This window comes from Phoxinus phoxinus (genome assembly GCF_949152265.1).
Source record: "Phoxinus phoxinus genome assembly, chromosome: 14".
In the NCBI taxonomy this organism is placed as follows: Eukaryota; Metazoa; Chordata; class Actinopteri; order Cypriniformes; family Leuciscidae; genus Phoxinus; species Phoxinus phoxinus.
In genome coordinates this window covers 31,687,366-31,704,934 of record NC_136889.1, presented here as the reverse complement: position 1 = coordinate 31,704,934, position 17,569 = coordinate 31,687,366, and the positions used below count along the sequence as shown (strand labels likewise).

Genomic DNA, 17,569 nt, shown 5'->3' with positions numbered 1-17,569 from the left:
GTTTCCCTGTGCTATTTTGCAGTTTTAGAAAACAATTCCGCCACTGACCAGGAGAAACCTAGTCTAAAGACAGCAGCGCGTTAAGCCTGTTTTATGCTTCTGCGTCGAATCGACGGCCCCGCAGACCCCTCTGCGTCTCCGCGAACCGCTCTCCGACCCCTCCGCAGTAGCTCGACATGCACCTCCAAAAAAATTTAACTACGCGTCGAGGCGACACAGACCGCAAGGGCTGTGATTGGTCAGATTATACATCATTTCCGGAGTGTAGCTTTTCCGGTTTCCCTTTCCCGCTATACCGACATTTTTAAAGTGACCACTGCACTGTTTGTTTCAATGACGTCTTCTTTTTCTTCTGCGATTAAACATTTGCAATAAAATAATAACTGTGCGTTCACACCGCACGCGGCGAGAGCGTCAAAGTGGCCGGAAGCCATTCATTTTCAATGAGAGCCGGCAGCGAGCTCCGGCGAGAGCGGCGCGGCGCGTCTTGGACGGCGAGAGCGGTGAGAAGAGTTGAAATCAAGTCAACTTTATGGTAATAAGCTATGACGCGGTTCGGCGGCAACCAGCGGCAACCAATCGGAATGTAGAAGTGCTCCGCCTGAGAGGATAACAGAGAACACAATCCTGTAAACTTTGGTTCCGACCACATTAGTTCCTAAGCAAAATGGAGGAAAAGTTAATCATTTCTGTTGCGGGTTTCCCGTTATTGTACGACGTGTCCCTGTTTACATACAGGGACATATAATAAAAAGAACGACGAATGTAAAAGGTGTCTGAAATTGTTGGTGTTTTGTTACTTTCACATTTAAAATATTTTAATAGGTTAATTTATACCCTACGTGTGGCCAGAATGCACAAAATAGGATACTGATTTATGTTCAGTTCTTATTTGCTTTGCGGCTCCTTTAAATAAAGTTAAAAAAAAATCACGCGTTCTAAAATATACGTCAGAGCGCCAGAGAGTCCCCGAATCTCACGGCGTCGATGGCAGGGCGGCGAGAGCGAATTTTGCCGCTCTCGCCGGCGGCGGTGTGAACGTACAGTTAGTTGTTCAACGTCAATTAGCTCCAGCTGCAACAACACTCTCTCTCTTTCGCTCGCCATTGTCGGAAATGAAAAAGTGGAAACGGCGTACGGAACCAAAACAAACTAGCAAAGAGATTCGTGAACCACACCCCCTCCCCCCCCCTAGCGTTATGGCGGTGAAATGCACCGCGATGCAACGCAACCCGACGCAGAACTATAACTGCCACGGCCACGACGCGGTAGGAGTGACGGCGTAACTACGCCGTGGAGTTGACGCAGAAGCATAATGAGGGCGTTAGTCATATGCTATTTTAAGGGCGCATGCTTGGCCATAATGTAGCGTGTGCACAACGCGCATACACTTTGATTCTCTAATCTAAACAGACGCAGTAGTTTTATTAACACACGAGGGAAATCATTGTTGTGTCCATGAAGATGTGAAAAAGATAGGCATAAATCTAGCTTACACTTTTACCCAAATTATGATACGCCTGTTTAACCGAAGCTAATTTGGGTGAGTTTCCCCCATCATCCTCATACAATGTCACTTCTCTGTGTTTTACGGTCCTGACGAGAACGTCGGTTTCCTCGGCTGTGAATCGCTCCTGGCGTGCGCCGGCAAACCCGCCGTTATAATAGCGATCCGCCGTGGAACAAGCGCGCCGGCTCTTAAAGGGAATGTGAGAGGACGCTCTTATTGGTTTATTTCACGTTACGCCCAAACCACACCTATGAATAATGAAGCGACTTCTGACCAACCCCTTTTAGATTTGCGCCAGGCGCAAGAGTAATTTATCCCGCCGGTATAATAGCAACAGCGCCCGGGATCCGCCCACAAAGTTACTTGCGTTTCACATTTGATACTTGCGTTTCAGATCGTTACAATAGGGCCCTAAGTGTGTGTGCGCTTCAATAAAAGCAGCGCATTAATATAGAACAGTGATTAAACTGACTGGAACTACCTGTGCATTAAACGGCTTTATTGCACATATTCCAGCCAATCAGAATCGAGTATTCAGACAGACCATGGTATAAAGAATAACATTTGTAGGTGGTTTTGTAAGGCATAAATAATAAAACAAAAGATATAACTACTGATCAAAGTTAAGGCAAATGCTATTTGGATGATTTATGGTTGCCAAACGTTAATGGAAACGTCCATAGTTAATGTGATAAAATACTCCTGTGGAACATCCACTGAAAACCACCGTGACACCATTGGATTAATTGTCATGGCAAAATTGCTTAGAAATATGACATTAGTTCTGAGAAAAGGTCTAGCTGCATTTGTTTGATGTATTATATTAGAAATGCAGACGTTTGTGTCCAAATATTTGGGGCCACTAAATGTGATTATTACCTATTCTTTTGACTGAGCGTTTTGATTGTATGAGGCAGTTGTTGTTTAGTGACTGAGACTCGGTGAAGGCCTTTCCCCTTTGACGTCTCACTTCCATCATGAAACTAATGTTCCAGCAGTGTGTCATTGGTTGCCGTGGTTACAGGTAATAGTGCCACGTCTTACATCCTTTTTCCGTGACCAAGCGAGCCGCACCACGGCAGATGCTCAGCTCAGTCTTTCTGTTTGCTTAATGGAGGAGTCCTTTTCAGAGTCACTTTGTTGATCAGGATTAACGAGACCTTTCCACTTCATAAACACACGCTTGCAGCAGGGCTATTGTTTTATTTGCAGAGCAATCAATCAAAACCATGACGTTCAATCTATCTATCTATCTATCTATCTATCTATCTATCTATCTATCTATCTATCTATCTATCTATCTATCTATCTATCTATCTATCTATCTATCTATCTATCTATCTATCTATCTATCTATCTATCTATAGTAAGTAAGTAAGTAAGTAAGTAAGTAAGTAAGTAAGTAAGTAAGTAAGTAAGTAAGTAAGTAAGTAAGTAAGTAAGTAAGTAAGTAAGTAAGTAAGTAAGTAAGTAAGTAAGTAAGTAAGTAAGTAAGTAAGTAAGTAAGTAAGTAAGTAAGTAACTTTTGAGTTTTAGTACGAATATTTAGTATATTATAGTACGAATATTTATTTTCTATTTCTTCAATTCAAGAAAATTCACCCTATCTAAATGTTTTTTTTAATGCATGTTATAGATCTTCTTATGAACGATTAATTCATGTATGTTTAATTGTCTTTTTAATGACCTAAAAAAACAACAGCCCCTGTGAAATCCTTTTTCTCTCCCAAATTCCTATTTAATGGTTCAAATAAATTATAGAATTAAAAATTAAACGTAAATTTTAGGGCCATGATTTTTTTTTCTGAATTCTGTTTTAATGGGTTAATTACATTTTGATAAAAAAAAACAATCATGTCTTATCAATTGAATAATATCGTAAATATTTTTACAATAATAAGGCCCTATAAAATGTTTATTTTTTTATTTTTTTATTCTGTGTGGTCTGTTTGAATTTGTTCAGGCTTTATGTACGAATACAAATGTAAAACATTAACAATTTAATAAGTCTTTTAAAATGTAACCAAATGAAAATGAACAAATTATGTTTTTGGCAAATCATTGATGCGCTATAAAGGTTTACTGTTAAAATTAATACTTGGAAGAAAAATATCATAATTTTTTTTTTTTATCATTACTTTGAGAAGCACATTTCACGGTACAATAGTAATATATTTCTGTCACAGTTTCTTGTATTTTGATGGGTTGTAGTGAAGAGCATCTTCTGTGTGTATAGCTTTCAGAGTGGCTCCGGAGCTGAAGTTCATGTGTTCCCGTCCTCCTCATATTGTGATTTATCATTTTTTAATCATGTTCATGATTTTGTGTGTGTATGTTCATATAGCAAGTGCCAAAACCTTAACCAAGTGCCGGTAACCAAGTTTCGTACCATTCTGATGTAGTAAAAAATTCAAAAAACCATAACATACATTTTTTTGTTTAAAAATGACTGAAGATCACCAGAGGGATAATCACATTTGATGGTGGCTTTAAAAGGGAATGATGGTTCCTTTCATTGCCACAGCGTTGCTCAATCTCTGTTGCGCCTTTGTGTGTCTCCAGGTGTGTATCGAGACGTACATATCGAGTTGTCATCAACGCAGTATCAACACAGCGGTCAGGGCCACTCTCAGCCAGATCCTCGGAGACCTCGCTCTACAACTACGCCACAGACAAGATAACACCGTGAGTCGCGTTTCACAGAGCTTTATTAATCACAAGCACATATCTATAATCTCTTATTACACAGCTCTCTGAAATATGCTTGTGTGATTGGTCAGTGGTGGCATTCTGTTGTCAAATATTTTGGTAACAACACTTTACAATAAGCTCTCATTTGTTAACATTACAAACATGAACTAACAGTGAGCAATACCGGTATACTGTATATATTTTAATCTTTGTTAATGTTGTTAATAAGACCTCTCAGGTAATGCATGTAACCATGGTTCCCAGAGGGAATGCCTCAGGTATTACTGGTGTCTGAAGCATGTGTATAAACCATAGACTGTAAAAAATAAGCCCAAAGTGGGCGGAGCCGGCCGTCGCCATCTTGGCAGCGCGTCACTCCCGGATAACCGAAAATGGGGTTAAAAAAGAGGCGGATTATCTGAGGGACGTGACGCTAACAGACAAACGGCTAGTAGTGTGACATAGTAGGCAATCCACCTGTCACTCAAGTGGCCACACCCTTAATTATGCAGAACTTTAAGGCGTAATATAATTTAAACGGATGAGTTATAAAATTATTCACCCCCCTCACAGTTGTCATGAAGGGCAAAGTTAGATATATAGACCAAAACCACTTTTTGTACCAGGCTGTAAACACATTTTGTTCTGCTGTAAAGTTGGGCATTTTAAAATGGGGGTCTATGGGATTGACACTCTTTTACAGGCTGTCTCTAGTGGCCAGTCGATGAATTGCAGTTTAAGTCTCTTCCATGTCGGATTCAAGAGAGAGGCCGCGCTCTGTTTAGACCATAGACTGTAAAAAAATATGGACGTAGTGTCCGTGACGTCACCTGTAGGTTTCAGAAGAGCATTTTTGAAGCCTAAAGTGGGCGGAGCCGGCCGTCGAAAGGGAAATACATTTGTTCATTGTTTGTTCATGTTAGTTGACAGTGCATTATCTAATTAACAATCACAAATTTTTATTTAAAAAATGTAGTCGTAAATGTTAAAATTAACGTTAGATTAATAAATGCTGTAGAAGATTTGTTCATTCTTAGTTCATGTTAACAAAGGAAACCTTGCTGTAAAGTGTTATCAATTTTAATTTTTTTATATATTGACAATTGTCCTGAACAATCAAAGCTGAACTCAAATAAAAAAATATTTTTTGTTAAGTAGCCATGTAATAAGCTACTCTAATTTTAATTTTTTTAATGTTAAGCACGATTTGTTGTTATGAAATTGGCATTTCTTAATGAGTCTGGTTGTATCTACAGGGTTTTGATGGCGAGGAGCGCTGCATACCTGTGCACCACCGCAGAGGTACACGCAATCAATGAGCCTTAAAAACATGCTTTCATTTGCCAAGTTTTGACATGGCTCATCCATCAAACTATCCGTTTAATAATTTTCATGTTGCTGATAAACCACAACCATTTTCATATCTCAACCTTTACTGATGATAACAGCGGCCAGTTAAAGCGGCACAGCTCTGGGATCTACATACAAAGGTTTTTCCTTTTTTACAAGTCATAGTCCTCATGAGTGTGTTGCTAAGATAATAACACAGTTATCTAATGAGCACAGACACAAATATTGAGGTAATTAGTCGATTTTTAACTTGATTAAACTGTTTTTATTGATGCTTTTCAATATGTCATGAATAACATATAAGAGCCCATTTAGTTTTTTCCACCATGTTCAATGTAATATCATTATTATTGTTATTTTCTTATTTATTTATTTTAAACTGAGACTTGTATTGCCTTCTCTGTGAGGTATACATGCAATGCTGTCTTAGTACTGGGCCAAATTAAAGGTGCAGTAAGCCATTTCTGTTGGGTTAGGGTTATATTGTTGTTGTTGATATTTGAAATCACCAAAACAAACACGCCCCTTCCCAATAGGATCACACCCCTATCATCATAGCTCCGCCCCTATCCACCTCCCCCATTATGAGTGGACTCTCACCCTTACTGCTGATTGGCTACAAGTGTGTTTTAGTGCCAGGTCTGATCCACTTTCAACAGTAGGCGCGTTTCCATTACAGATTTGCGCAAAAAGTTTTTTCCCCCCCCCTAAATGTCGACAAAAAACTATTGCGAAATGACGCCGTTTCCATTAACCGATGTTATGCGACTAAAACGTAATTTTTTGCTCTCACGATAAGTCATTATATAGATCATGGCATCAGATGTTGGGTTTATGTATATCCCAGCCACTGGACTGGCCATTATTATTAACGGAAGGAGACGTATGTGTGTTATCTCAGCATTAATGGTAAGGAAAGACTCTTATACTGTGAGCGGCACATATGAGGAGTTTCTGGTGTTTCTCCCTCATTTCTGCTTCGAGGTCTTGATTGTGGCATTTCTTTGAGGTTTAGAATCCAGTATTCCTGTAAATCTTTTGTCTTTTATGAATTTAATAAATAACTTTGTCTCGTCTTCTGTCCAAACACACCGCATCATCTACGTCAGGTGACTGTAAATGCGCAAAAACTGTTTCCAGTGCAGTTTTGCGAAATATTTATTTTTAAAATTTCCTGAAAAAACACCTCATGCGAGCGTAAACTTTTTTTTGCGATAAATGGGAGTTTTTGCAAAATTGACGTGGTATTTTCAATTCGCAATTTCAATTTGTGCAGTTTGAAGGGTAATGGAAACGCGGCTATTGTCTCAGAAATCGCTTACTGCACCTTTAAGGTATCTTATAAGGCAGTATACACTTATGTAGTTTGAAGTGTGCTGAGATACAACGACAAAATGCAGTAGCTACACATTTTATCATGAGTTGAAGTCTTTTAGGTTATTCTGTCCTATGAAAGACGGGTTTGGCCTTGAAGAATAGATGTCTTAAATGGCTGTTTAGATGACTGCTCATTAGAGATCTATAATGTTTTTTTTACGTACATAGTTTGATTTATAATAAATTTTCACAACGTTTTTTTTGAGTGCAGAAAAAAAAGGAACATGTAATTGTTTCACCTGTTATATTTTTTAATTGCTTGCTAACAGTTTTCATGTGCCAATTATTAGTTAGTTATGTAAATGTTTCTTTATGTTTTCAGATGTCTCTCCGACTACTGATGCGCTGTATGAAGATGTTGTTATGGTGCTCACTGTTTTCTGTGACAAACTGGAGTCTGTCTCAAAGTAAGCTTTACATGTTATTAACGTGTAGTCATTATTAGTATTAGAGATAACTATTATTAGGGGAGTTGGTTTAGATGAGAATCACTTTTACTATAGAACCTACTGAGCAAAATCTGAACGCTAAGAATTAAACTTATTTAACTTAATTAAACAAACCATGTGTCTAGTTAAGGAGAGGAGTGCTAATACTTTAAGATTAAAAGTGCATACAAATCCCATTGACTTGCATTGAGGCCGGAACACAAGCCATATCTAGGGACCAGGGGCCGGTTGCAAAAGACCATTAAATATATAATATAGTCAATGCTGACTTTGAGCAAAGACTCAAATCTGTCATACTCTGTGTCAGAATATGCCAACTTCCTTACTATATATATATATATATATATGTCTGTGAAAGTAGTATGAAGTAGTATGTCTGAATGTGAAAAGTAGGCGAACAAAGCCAACATGAGGGATGCAGTTTACCCAGATTTCATTTATATTACATGCATACTGTATAGGATGCACTTTTTAAAATGGTAATTATGAAGTTTGTTCCTCATCTAATGTTGTACCTACCAGGGCAGTGCGCTAGTGTTTCATCAGTGTGACGAGAGACGTGTGTGTTGTTGTTCTCCAGTGAAAACCAGCTGCTGCAGTTGCTGTACCTGGAGTGTATTCTGTCTATGCTGAGCAGCTGTCCTCCCACAATGCACCTGCATCGGAATTTCACTGACCTCATCTGGTGAGACTTGTTTAAATCAAGGATATTGGCACTTTATCTTAGTTAAACGTAGCTCAGCTCGTGCATAAATACTACTTTTATTTTATTTTAATTAATTAGTTTTAATTTTAATTTTATTTTATTTACAATTAATTGCATTCAATTAACATCATTGTTAACATCAATTGACAGGCCTCATAATCATACATTTTACCATATGATTGCAAGTGTGAATAAAGGACATTTTAATGTGTATGTTTTAAGCTTACACTGTAAGTGGGGAAAAAAAGGGCAAAACATTCTCTAATTAATTAACATTAATTCATTAAATTTTTCAACTATTTGTACAGTAAGTATTAAGGTCTGCATGAAATGAAAGTTGTGATGTATATTAGATATAAGACATATTAGACAAGACTTCTGGAATGACAAAAAAATGTAGGGGCGGGGCTTGATTTTGTCTGTGTGGAATTGATTGGATGGTTGTGGTTTGCTATTGGTGGATCACATGTGAGTGACAGGTTGCCACATCATCAGAGAAGAGAAGAAAAGTCTCTTCAAGAGGGAGCGGAAGTTATTCTGATTAAAAATGATGAGGTTAATGAATAAAAAAATAATAATGTGCACTGATAAATAATTCGCCTTTGGCTAAGCCACACCCTAGAATGTAGATTGACCAATCACAGCGCAGCCAAGAACGAGCTCCACAGCGGTCTGACACTTTTTCACAGCGCTCCATTGACTTTAACACCGGCGTCTCATATTTTTGGTCTCGGCAGGCTATTACCGTCGTAGTTTTATCAAAAATATGGTTAAACGTTGTGCCTGGGGCATTTGTAACACAGATACGCGTTTCCCAGAGAGGTTGGAGGGGGGTGTCCGTTTTTTCCCTTCCCAAAACCGAAGTCAAATCCTGACAAGTGTCGTCTTTGGATTAAACTGTGTGGACGTCCTCAGTCAGCGAAACCCCTCAAGATCAACAACACACTTTTGTCTCTAAGATACATTTAGCTTTTAACCTTACTGTGAAGTTATACTAGTTAGACAGTTTTATGCTGGTTTAGGTTATGATTTCGGTTCTCTAACGTTAAATACGCTAGCACACGCTGCTAATAAACACAACTTTATAACGTTACTCGCGTAGACCGTTTGCTTTGTAATAACGATTATAGAAGTGATTAGAGACCTACCCAGCTTTGCATGAACAGTGTTGCTCCTGATATTGTTAGTCCCAGCCTCCGTCTCCATTAGGATATGCTGTGGTTCATTTTTTGACTGTGACCGTTATGCTTTTGCCTCTATTTGGATGCCTTGTTGTTGCTTGCGTTTCACCGGTATGTCTTAGCCTTCGACGCATACTGAGCCCCTTTTGCCTACTTCTATCGGACACTTTATTTGCTGCTTTATAAAAGTTTGATAAAATTTCAGCAGGAAGAGCTGTCACAGCATAAGCCATGTTGATACCAAACCAGAGCCCAGATAAAGTTGTCGGACATAGCAACAGTAACTAAGGGGGGCGGGGCTTAGCCAAAGGTGAATTGATGATAAATACTAAAATAATCCATAAAAAAAATTAAGAATTGCCTATTTTGATTTCATGCTGACTTTAGTCAGCAAAAAAATGATGGTCTAAAAGTATTCTCCACCATAATGCAATGGCAGCCATGGTATTAGCAGGGTATGTCCAAAAAATGCTATCAATGTACAATATCCAATAAACATTTTCTAAACGCATAATCTCAATTTGTGTCACTTTGGTCTTACAAATTGATTATTCTGATTCTGAGAGGAACATGGTGCAGTTATACATGATCAGTGTGTCCCGTCTACTCGCAGGAAGCAGTTGTGCCCAACTCTGGTGGTGATTATGGGAAACCCGGCGAGTGATAAAAGCGTCACCTCTGCCCACGGTGGGCAATCTCAGGACTCGGACGCGGCCCCAGGGACAGGGGTCTCGGATCAGGGCCGGGGTTCTGGCTGCTCGTCGAGCGCTCCCGGCATGATCGGGCCGGTCGTTCGCACCATCTGCTATGTGGCCGCAGAGTTAGTCCGTCTGGTGGGCTGTATCGAGTCCATGAAGCCGGTTTTGCAGTCCCTGTACCACCGTATTCTGCTCTACCCCCCACCCCAGCACAGAGTGGAGGCCATTAAGATTATGAAGGAGGTGAGAAATCACAAATAAGACTGTGACACACCACACTGACAACAGAGAACTAGCGTCGTCTCACCAGCCACAAAGTTGCACTTGTACACACTGCGAACACTACATTCGGCTTCCAACCAGTGTTGCCAGACGTACGATAATTAACGTATTTGTACGATCATTTTGGTTCCACTTTATTTCGATAGTCCACTTTATAGACATTCTACTAACCATAAGTAACTTTGCAACTACATGTCAACTAACTGGTATTGTAAGCATATCCATAGCAGACTAGGACTGGCCTTTTCCTCTTTTGTAAAGTCATATAAATGCTGTTGTGGATTTTTTGTTGTAGTCATCACTAGAGAAGTATAGCAAACTATGATGACTCTCGCTTCTAAGAACCCCTGAAATGTGAAAGACATTACAAAAGCATCTTGTTTTATGTCCCAGACATTTGGATGTATCTTTAGCGCCCCCTTGAGGTCTGAGGTTTTGTGTCCTAAAAGCATGCTGTTGTTCCTCTCGCCCGCTGCAGATTGTGGGAAGCCCCCAGCGCTTGTTTGACCTGGCTGGTCCATGCGTCATCGAACCCGAGACAAGAAAGAGGTCTTTCTCAAAAAGGAAGTCCCATCTTGATCTTCTCAAACTGTAAGATATTTTGTTTCTAATTAATTTATAAGATTGATGTAGACTTGACAAACATGAAACGCGACTCAGGATGCGAAGAAACGCTTGGATCTCTGAGCTGGTGTGAGTGAGTGGAGGCAGGGCTAATTTGCATATTCATAGAACCACGTATACCAGGGATAGGCAACTCCGGTCCTGGAGGGCCACTGTCCTGCAGAGTTTAGCTCCAACCCTAATTAAACACACCTGAACACGGCAATCAATGTTTTGAGTATTACTAGATAGATACAGGCAGGTGAGTTGTTATCAGGGCTGAAGCTAAACTCTGCAGGACAGTGACCTTCCAGGACCGAAGTTGCCTATACCTGACGTATACTAAACGAGGCAAGGGTGTAGAGTTACATTCAAGTTATTTGAACGAAAAAAAAAAAGCTTAAATATGTAATTTTAGTGATCAAATATGAGTTTTAAGGGATGAAATTATTGACTACAGGGGTACTTAAGTAATTTTTACCAATGAATGCCACCATCTTTCCCATTTTCTCAGGGTAATGGATGGTATAACAGAAGCATGCATGAAGGGTGGAATTGAGGCGTGCTACTCCTCCGTCTCCTGCGCTTGTGCCCTATTGGGTGCTTTAGACGAGCTCAGTCAAGGGCGTGGCCTGCAGCAAGACCAGTCTCGAATGCTGCTGCGGCGATTGGATGATCTGAAGGAAGGGGCGGAGTCAATGCGTGAGTCTGTAGAACTCAACGAAGCTGATTTCCGCTGGCAGCGGCGCGTGCTTTCGGCTGAGAACGCCGCCTGGGAGACCAGCATCACTGAACGCAGCCCTGACATCAGCATCAGTGTCACGACTGACACGGGCCAGACCACTTTAGAGGGGGAGATTGGTCAGACAACTCTGGAAGGGGAAATGGGCCAGACCACTCCAGAGGATTTTGGGGAGGGACAACGCCTACCATCGCCATCTACCGGCGGGGCCGCAACGGGAACTCGCCCGAATCTGCCTGAATGTGTACGAGACAGTGGCGTCCCAGAAGCCCCGTCCAGTACGGCCCCTCCCGATGTAGTGCAGCGCAGTCACGGCTTGGCCTACCCCGACATCACCAACTTTCTATCTGTGGAGTCTCGGACACGCTCGCACGGCTCACGGTACAGCGAAAGTAACTTCAGTGCGGATGAGCAGGAGCTGTCGCGCACTGAGTTCGATTCGTGTGACCAGTACTCGATGGCTGCAGAAAAGGACTCGGGACGCTCCGACGTGTCCGACATGGGGTCTGATAACTGCTCTCTGGCTGACGAGGAGCAGACGCCGCGGGAGTGTCCCGGGCACCGTACGCTACGCACGGCTGCTCTGTCCCTGAAACTGCTGAAGAACCAGGAAGCAGATCAGCAGAGCGCCCGGCTCTTTGTGCAGTCTCTGGCTTCACTTCTGCCTCGCCTGCTGGGACTGCACAGCACCACCGATGTAGACGTGTCCCTGCAGAACTTCTCTGCCACATTCTGTTCGGGTCTGCAAGCAGGTAACATGCCAAATGTTGTGTACAATATTTAACCGATAGCCTGTTTATAGACTACTGGCCTATATCAAGCGTAGCGTCAGTTCTGGCAGGTCACGTTAGTCAAGCATCAGTGACTCTCAGCTGATCCTCTACCTATAGGAATACGACACTATCCCTGTATACATATATAAGCTCCTTCAGTATTATCAGCAGCTATGGCGTTTCTCAGGAGTGAATTACCCTCCTCCCTCCCCAGCTCCTCCTGTCCAGTCAGGATTTGGCAGGATTCCCCTTTGAATCAGACTAAATTCTCAAATTATGTTGCACATTAAAATCTTGAATTAATGATATCTGCAATACATTCATGTTGGTTCTGTTCTGTTTTCCCCAAGGGGGGTTATTGCTCTTATTCATGCTAGGCTGTATGGATGCGCAGGGAGTTCTTGCCCAGAACAGAATCATACCGCCAATTCAAAGTGTATGCTTGTCAATCATATTTGACGGTAGGGGTCCTGACAGAAATAAAAAAAATTTAGGGCAGAGGTGTTTAGTCCTGCTCCTGTAGAGTTTAGGTGGGCTTGACTTTGGCTGTGACTGGATTTAATCACTCAGCGAGTTCAACATAAGTCTATACTATTTTAATACTGTGGTAGATTTTCCCCTAGTACGCACCTGACTTAAGTTTACCTGGGGCGTCTCCAGATGACACCCTAGCGTCTACAGTTGACACTTGCAAAATGATACTCAGGTAAATTCACCACTGACCGCATTGGTTGACACCTAAGAGTAGCTATTCTTACCGCATAAAATAAAATGCCTAAGAATTATAGTTACCTGACCGCAATCTAACCCCGCCTAAGAGTCTCACACTGAGTAAAACAACGTCTCGTTCCTTTTTCAACACTATCACTTGGGAAGAAAGTCTCTTGTGCTCCACTAACTAAACAATAACTAAACAGACTCCAGACAATGCCTTCGAATATGCTTTAATCACGGCCGGAGGATCTCAGACCAATTTCAGAGAGAATCCCTCCAGCAAAAACAATACAACAATTTGTATAGAATAGGAGCATAGCAAAGGTGACCTGATTCATTACATCATTTTTCTACAATATGATTGGTTCTTATTCAGCAACCCTTCCCATAATTGGTAGAAGCTTTACTTTTTTACTCAAAGTCATGAGTTTATACAATTGGATATCTGTCTAGTTTCATTTCCCCTTCTGAGATGATTCACGAACACACTGACTGACTTTGACCAAAGTGTTTGGAAACATTATTTTAGGTTTAAAAAGCATATAAATGTTATTCCTGCAAGAAAAATTAATTTTAGTTATTAGAATTATGATTAGTTTAAAACACAGTTTACTATTTAATAAAAAAAAATCCATCACAATACCTATAAAGTGGAGTCTATATTTTTATCAGGTTCATTTTGATAAAAATGACACAATATAACATTAAAATTACACGCAGAGTTTTTACTGTTATAAAAACACAGATTTGTGGCATTAGCAGAACTGAAGGTGACAGAATTAACATGAAAACACATGATCATTGTCATTGGTGAATCTGGCCAGAGTGTTGTCGTCAGAGCGATGGTTATTGGCCTATGGCAAAATGGCCAAATATCAGTAGTTTTTTATTCAGCCTGGGTCATTTATGAATGCTGAAGTTTAGTGGATTCCCCCTTAAAGGGTTAGTTCACCCAAAAACAAAAATGATATCATTATTTACTTACCCTCATGTCGTTCCAAATACGACTTTATTTTATAAGATATAATATAATATAATTTAGGCTATTACTCACATAAACGTTGTGATCAACACATAGTGCTCATTAAATCTGGTAAACAGAAACTCAAACATGTTTAAATGGATGTAATATGATGGTAATATGATGTTATGTGGTCTTATTCTCCAGGTGGGGTTCATTCTCCAGGGTTCGAGGGAAGTGAAAACCTGAATTGTCAGGCTCTGATGAATGCGGATGGATTGTACCTGGTTTCCTATTATGCTTTACTGCTCAACCTCAAACTGTGCTGCTGTGACTTCTACCACAGGAAACCCACGTGTGCTCTGGTGTCTCTGGTACTCCTGCAAACCTGCTTTAATTTACCATACATTTGAAATATCTCTGAAGTAACAGAAGGCCGGCCCATAAGATCTGATGGTGATGTTGAATGAGCTGTGTGTATCTGTGTGTGTGTGTGTGTGCAGAAGGAGTTTGTGCGTCAGATCCAGAGCAGTGGCGTTCTGGTGGTTCTGTCTCAGGCCTGGATCGAGGAGCTCTATAACCAGGTTTTGGAGAGAAACCTGCTGGGAGAGGCGGGATACTGGGGCTCGGCAGAGGCGCAGTCCTTACCTCTCATCACCATGCTCACTGGTAATACTCCTTTGTGTGTTATGAACTGTAGAGGTCTCAGATGAGCAATTATTGGTTCAAACCCTTGGTGTGAAGGGTTAAATGTATAACATATACAGTCAAACAAAAATGTATTCAGACACCTTCAACATTTCTCACATTATCACAGTTTATTCGCTATAGTTTAGAAAATGGTAATAAAATATGACAGAGTTATCAAATCAGTTGATATTTGACTGGTTTTGTCCATCCTTCTGTTAGACTGTCTCACAAATGAATTATGTTGAATATCTGTCAGTTGTTAAATTTAACTACACAATTAGATAATACCAGTTTAGCTCAACCAGTTACCAAGCAATGCTTCATTTTGTTCAGTCTGTGGTTTAAAAAGGTTGCATTAGCAATTAAAGAAAAAATATTTCAGAAGTACATGCTCAGGTCAAAGTGTCTGAATAATTTTTGGTCCCATATTTGTATAAATTTGACTGGTAGTCAGTCACTGTATGAAGAGTTTCTGGGAATAATCAGTCACAGTTTACTTTATTTTGCTATCCTCACTTACATAAATTAACTATAGTGTCCTGCACCCACTAGTAAAAATATCACAAATTATATCTGGTGTCTGAATAATTTTTGTTTTGACTGTATATTATATTTGTGTATTGTGAATTTTCAGATATTGATGGACTGGGCAGCAGTGCTATTGGTGGTCAGCTGATCAGAAAGGCCTCAACACAGTCGCCCTTTACCTGTGACAAGAATGGCAGTGACAACTTGGTGGCAGGTACTGAATAAATGCATATCCACACACACATTCGTAAAGAGGTTAAAGGTTACAGAGGTTTCTTTTCTTTGTCAGCTCTTTGTCAGCTCTCAAAACAAAGCACTTGTGTAGTTGAATCTGACATTTGATATAATAAACTATTAAAACTATTTAAAAAAACTTTTTTTTTGCATAATTGATTAAGTTCACCCAAAATTAAAATTCTGCCATTTAATTATTCACCCTCATGTCGTTCCAAACCGGTAAGACGTTCATCTTCGGAACACAAATTATATTTTTGATGAAATGCGAGAGCTTTCTGACCCCTCCATGGAAAGGCCCAGAAAGGTAAAGACAATAATGATACAACCTTCTGACGTAGAACCCTGCTCTGTGGATACAACATAAACAGCATAGGAGACTGACAATAAAGTCGGAAAATCCATGTGGCTAGTCATATTGTGTTTTTCAAAAAGAAGAGGGGTCCAAGGACCGAACCCTGAGGTACTCCGGTGGTTAGTCGATGTGACTTAGACACTAAGATACCCTGAAAGATCTACTTGTAATGACTCAAACCAGTGCAATCCTTGGATATCCAGTAAAGATAGGAAGGACTTGCAGATCTGGTGATTTATTTTGTATTAAAGGGGTGGTATATTTTGAGTTTTAGCTCTAAATACCCCACAGATATTGTTATATAGCATGTTCAAATCGTCACTTTTTGAGGGTGAGCACAAACGCACCGTTTTTGTGTCTGTCCCTTTAAATGCAAATGAGCTGCTGCTCCCAGCACAGGGGCGGAGCTTCAAGAGTGTGTGTCCTTTTACCTCACACAGTTATGCATTGAACATTTCAAAAACTTTTAGTTTTTCATGTTCAAACCGAAGTCAGACAAGAATGGAGAGACTCAAGAAGAAGTGACAACATGTAGAAGCAACAGGACATTTCTGAATGGTTAGTTGATGAATTTATGTAGCTTGTGTGGAGTTATCTTCTAGTCATTGATTAGCATATTCTGTCATGATAATCTTTAAATCTCGTTCCTGGGGGCGGGTTTATGTAAATTTTAGGGTTGGTGATGTCACTAACCCAGGAGGAATGTTGTGTAGTCTCTACCAGCCGTTTGTTGTAGTCCTTAAAAAGGAATTTCCTGTAAAAGAAAAAATCTCCCTTTACTTTTGAACTTTGAGCGTTGTAACGTTGCAGATGTTGTTTATGCTCAAACAGCACCATTACACACAACTAAAGTTAGAAAAGTGAAATCATAATCAACCACCCCTTTAAGTCTATGGAAAAGTCCAGCAGAAAGAGTACCGGGATGCATAATCTTCAGTGATGGATGGCAAGCACTTGTAGCCTGACTAATTGCTATCTCGGAGGTTGTTCTCTCTCATATGAAGAGGACAGATGTGAATGTCTTAAAGTTTGTGAGAATCTAAATTGTCAAATCACAAGCTTTGACAACACAGGGTCAAGCAGTCATTCCCTCATCATGGCCTTGTTTCTGACAGGTGTGGTATTTGCCCGCTTTATCCTGACCGGCTGCTGGAAAAACCTGATCGACACGCTGTCCATGCCGCTCACAGGGCGCATGGCGGGAAGCTCTAGGGGTCTCGCCTTTATTCTCGGAGCCGAGGGAGTGAAAGAGCAAACTCAGAGGGAGAGAGACACCATCTGCCTTAGCCTGGATGGTCTACGCAAGGCTGCGGCTCTCAGCTGTGCTCTGGGTAACATTGCATTCATTTGATTTATTTTTATACAATCTTCTGCTTCCTTTATACAGGAGAAACTCGAAAAATTTTAATATTGTGCAAAAGTTCATTTATTTCAGTAATTCAACTTAAAAGGTGAAACTAATATATTATATAGACTCATTACATGCAAAGTGAGATATTTCAAGCCTTTATTTGTTATTATTTTGATGATTATGGCTTACAGCTTATGAAAACCCCAAATTTAAAATTAGAATATTGTGAAAAGGTTTTCATATAGGCATAATCATCTAAATTATAACAAATAAAGGCTTGAAATATCTCACTTTGCATGTAATGAGTCAATATAATATATTAGTTTCACTTTTTAAGTTGAATTACTGAAATAAATGAACTTTTGCACCATATT

The 17,569-nt window shown here is 40.1% G+C and overlaps 1 protein-coding gene across 1 annotated transcript in view; it reads left to right on the top strand.

Moving 5' to 3' along the window:
- The window catches only part of arfgef3 (ARFGEF family member 3), a 75,564-nt gene that overhangs the window by 11,327 nt on the left and 46,668 nt on the right, over window positions 1-17,569 (top strand). The window contains exons 6-16 of the mRNA XM_079634667.1: window positions 4,073-4,195; window positions 5,458-5,503; window positions 7,251-7,335; window positions 7,958-8,062; window positions 9,878-10,205; window positions 10,723-10,835; window positions 11,362-12,341; window positions 14,245-14,411; window positions 14,541-14,706; window positions 15,362-15,469; window positions 16,960-17,175. Coding sequence (XP_079490793.1) covers window positions 4,073-4,195; window positions 5,458-5,503; window positions 7,251-7,335; window positions 7,958-8,062; window positions 9,878-10,205; window positions 10,723-10,835; window positions 11,362-12,341; window positions 14,245-14,411; window positions 14,541-14,706; window positions 15,362-15,469; window positions 16,960-17,175 — 2,437 coding nt within the window. The remainder of the gene's footprint in view (window positions 1-4,072; window positions 4,196-5,457; window positions 5,504-7,250; window positions 7,336-7,957; window positions 8,063-9,877; window positions 10,206-10,722; window positions 10,836-11,361; window positions 12,342-14,244; window positions 14,412-14,540; window positions 14,707-15,361; window positions 15,470-16,959; window positions 17,176-17,569) is intronic.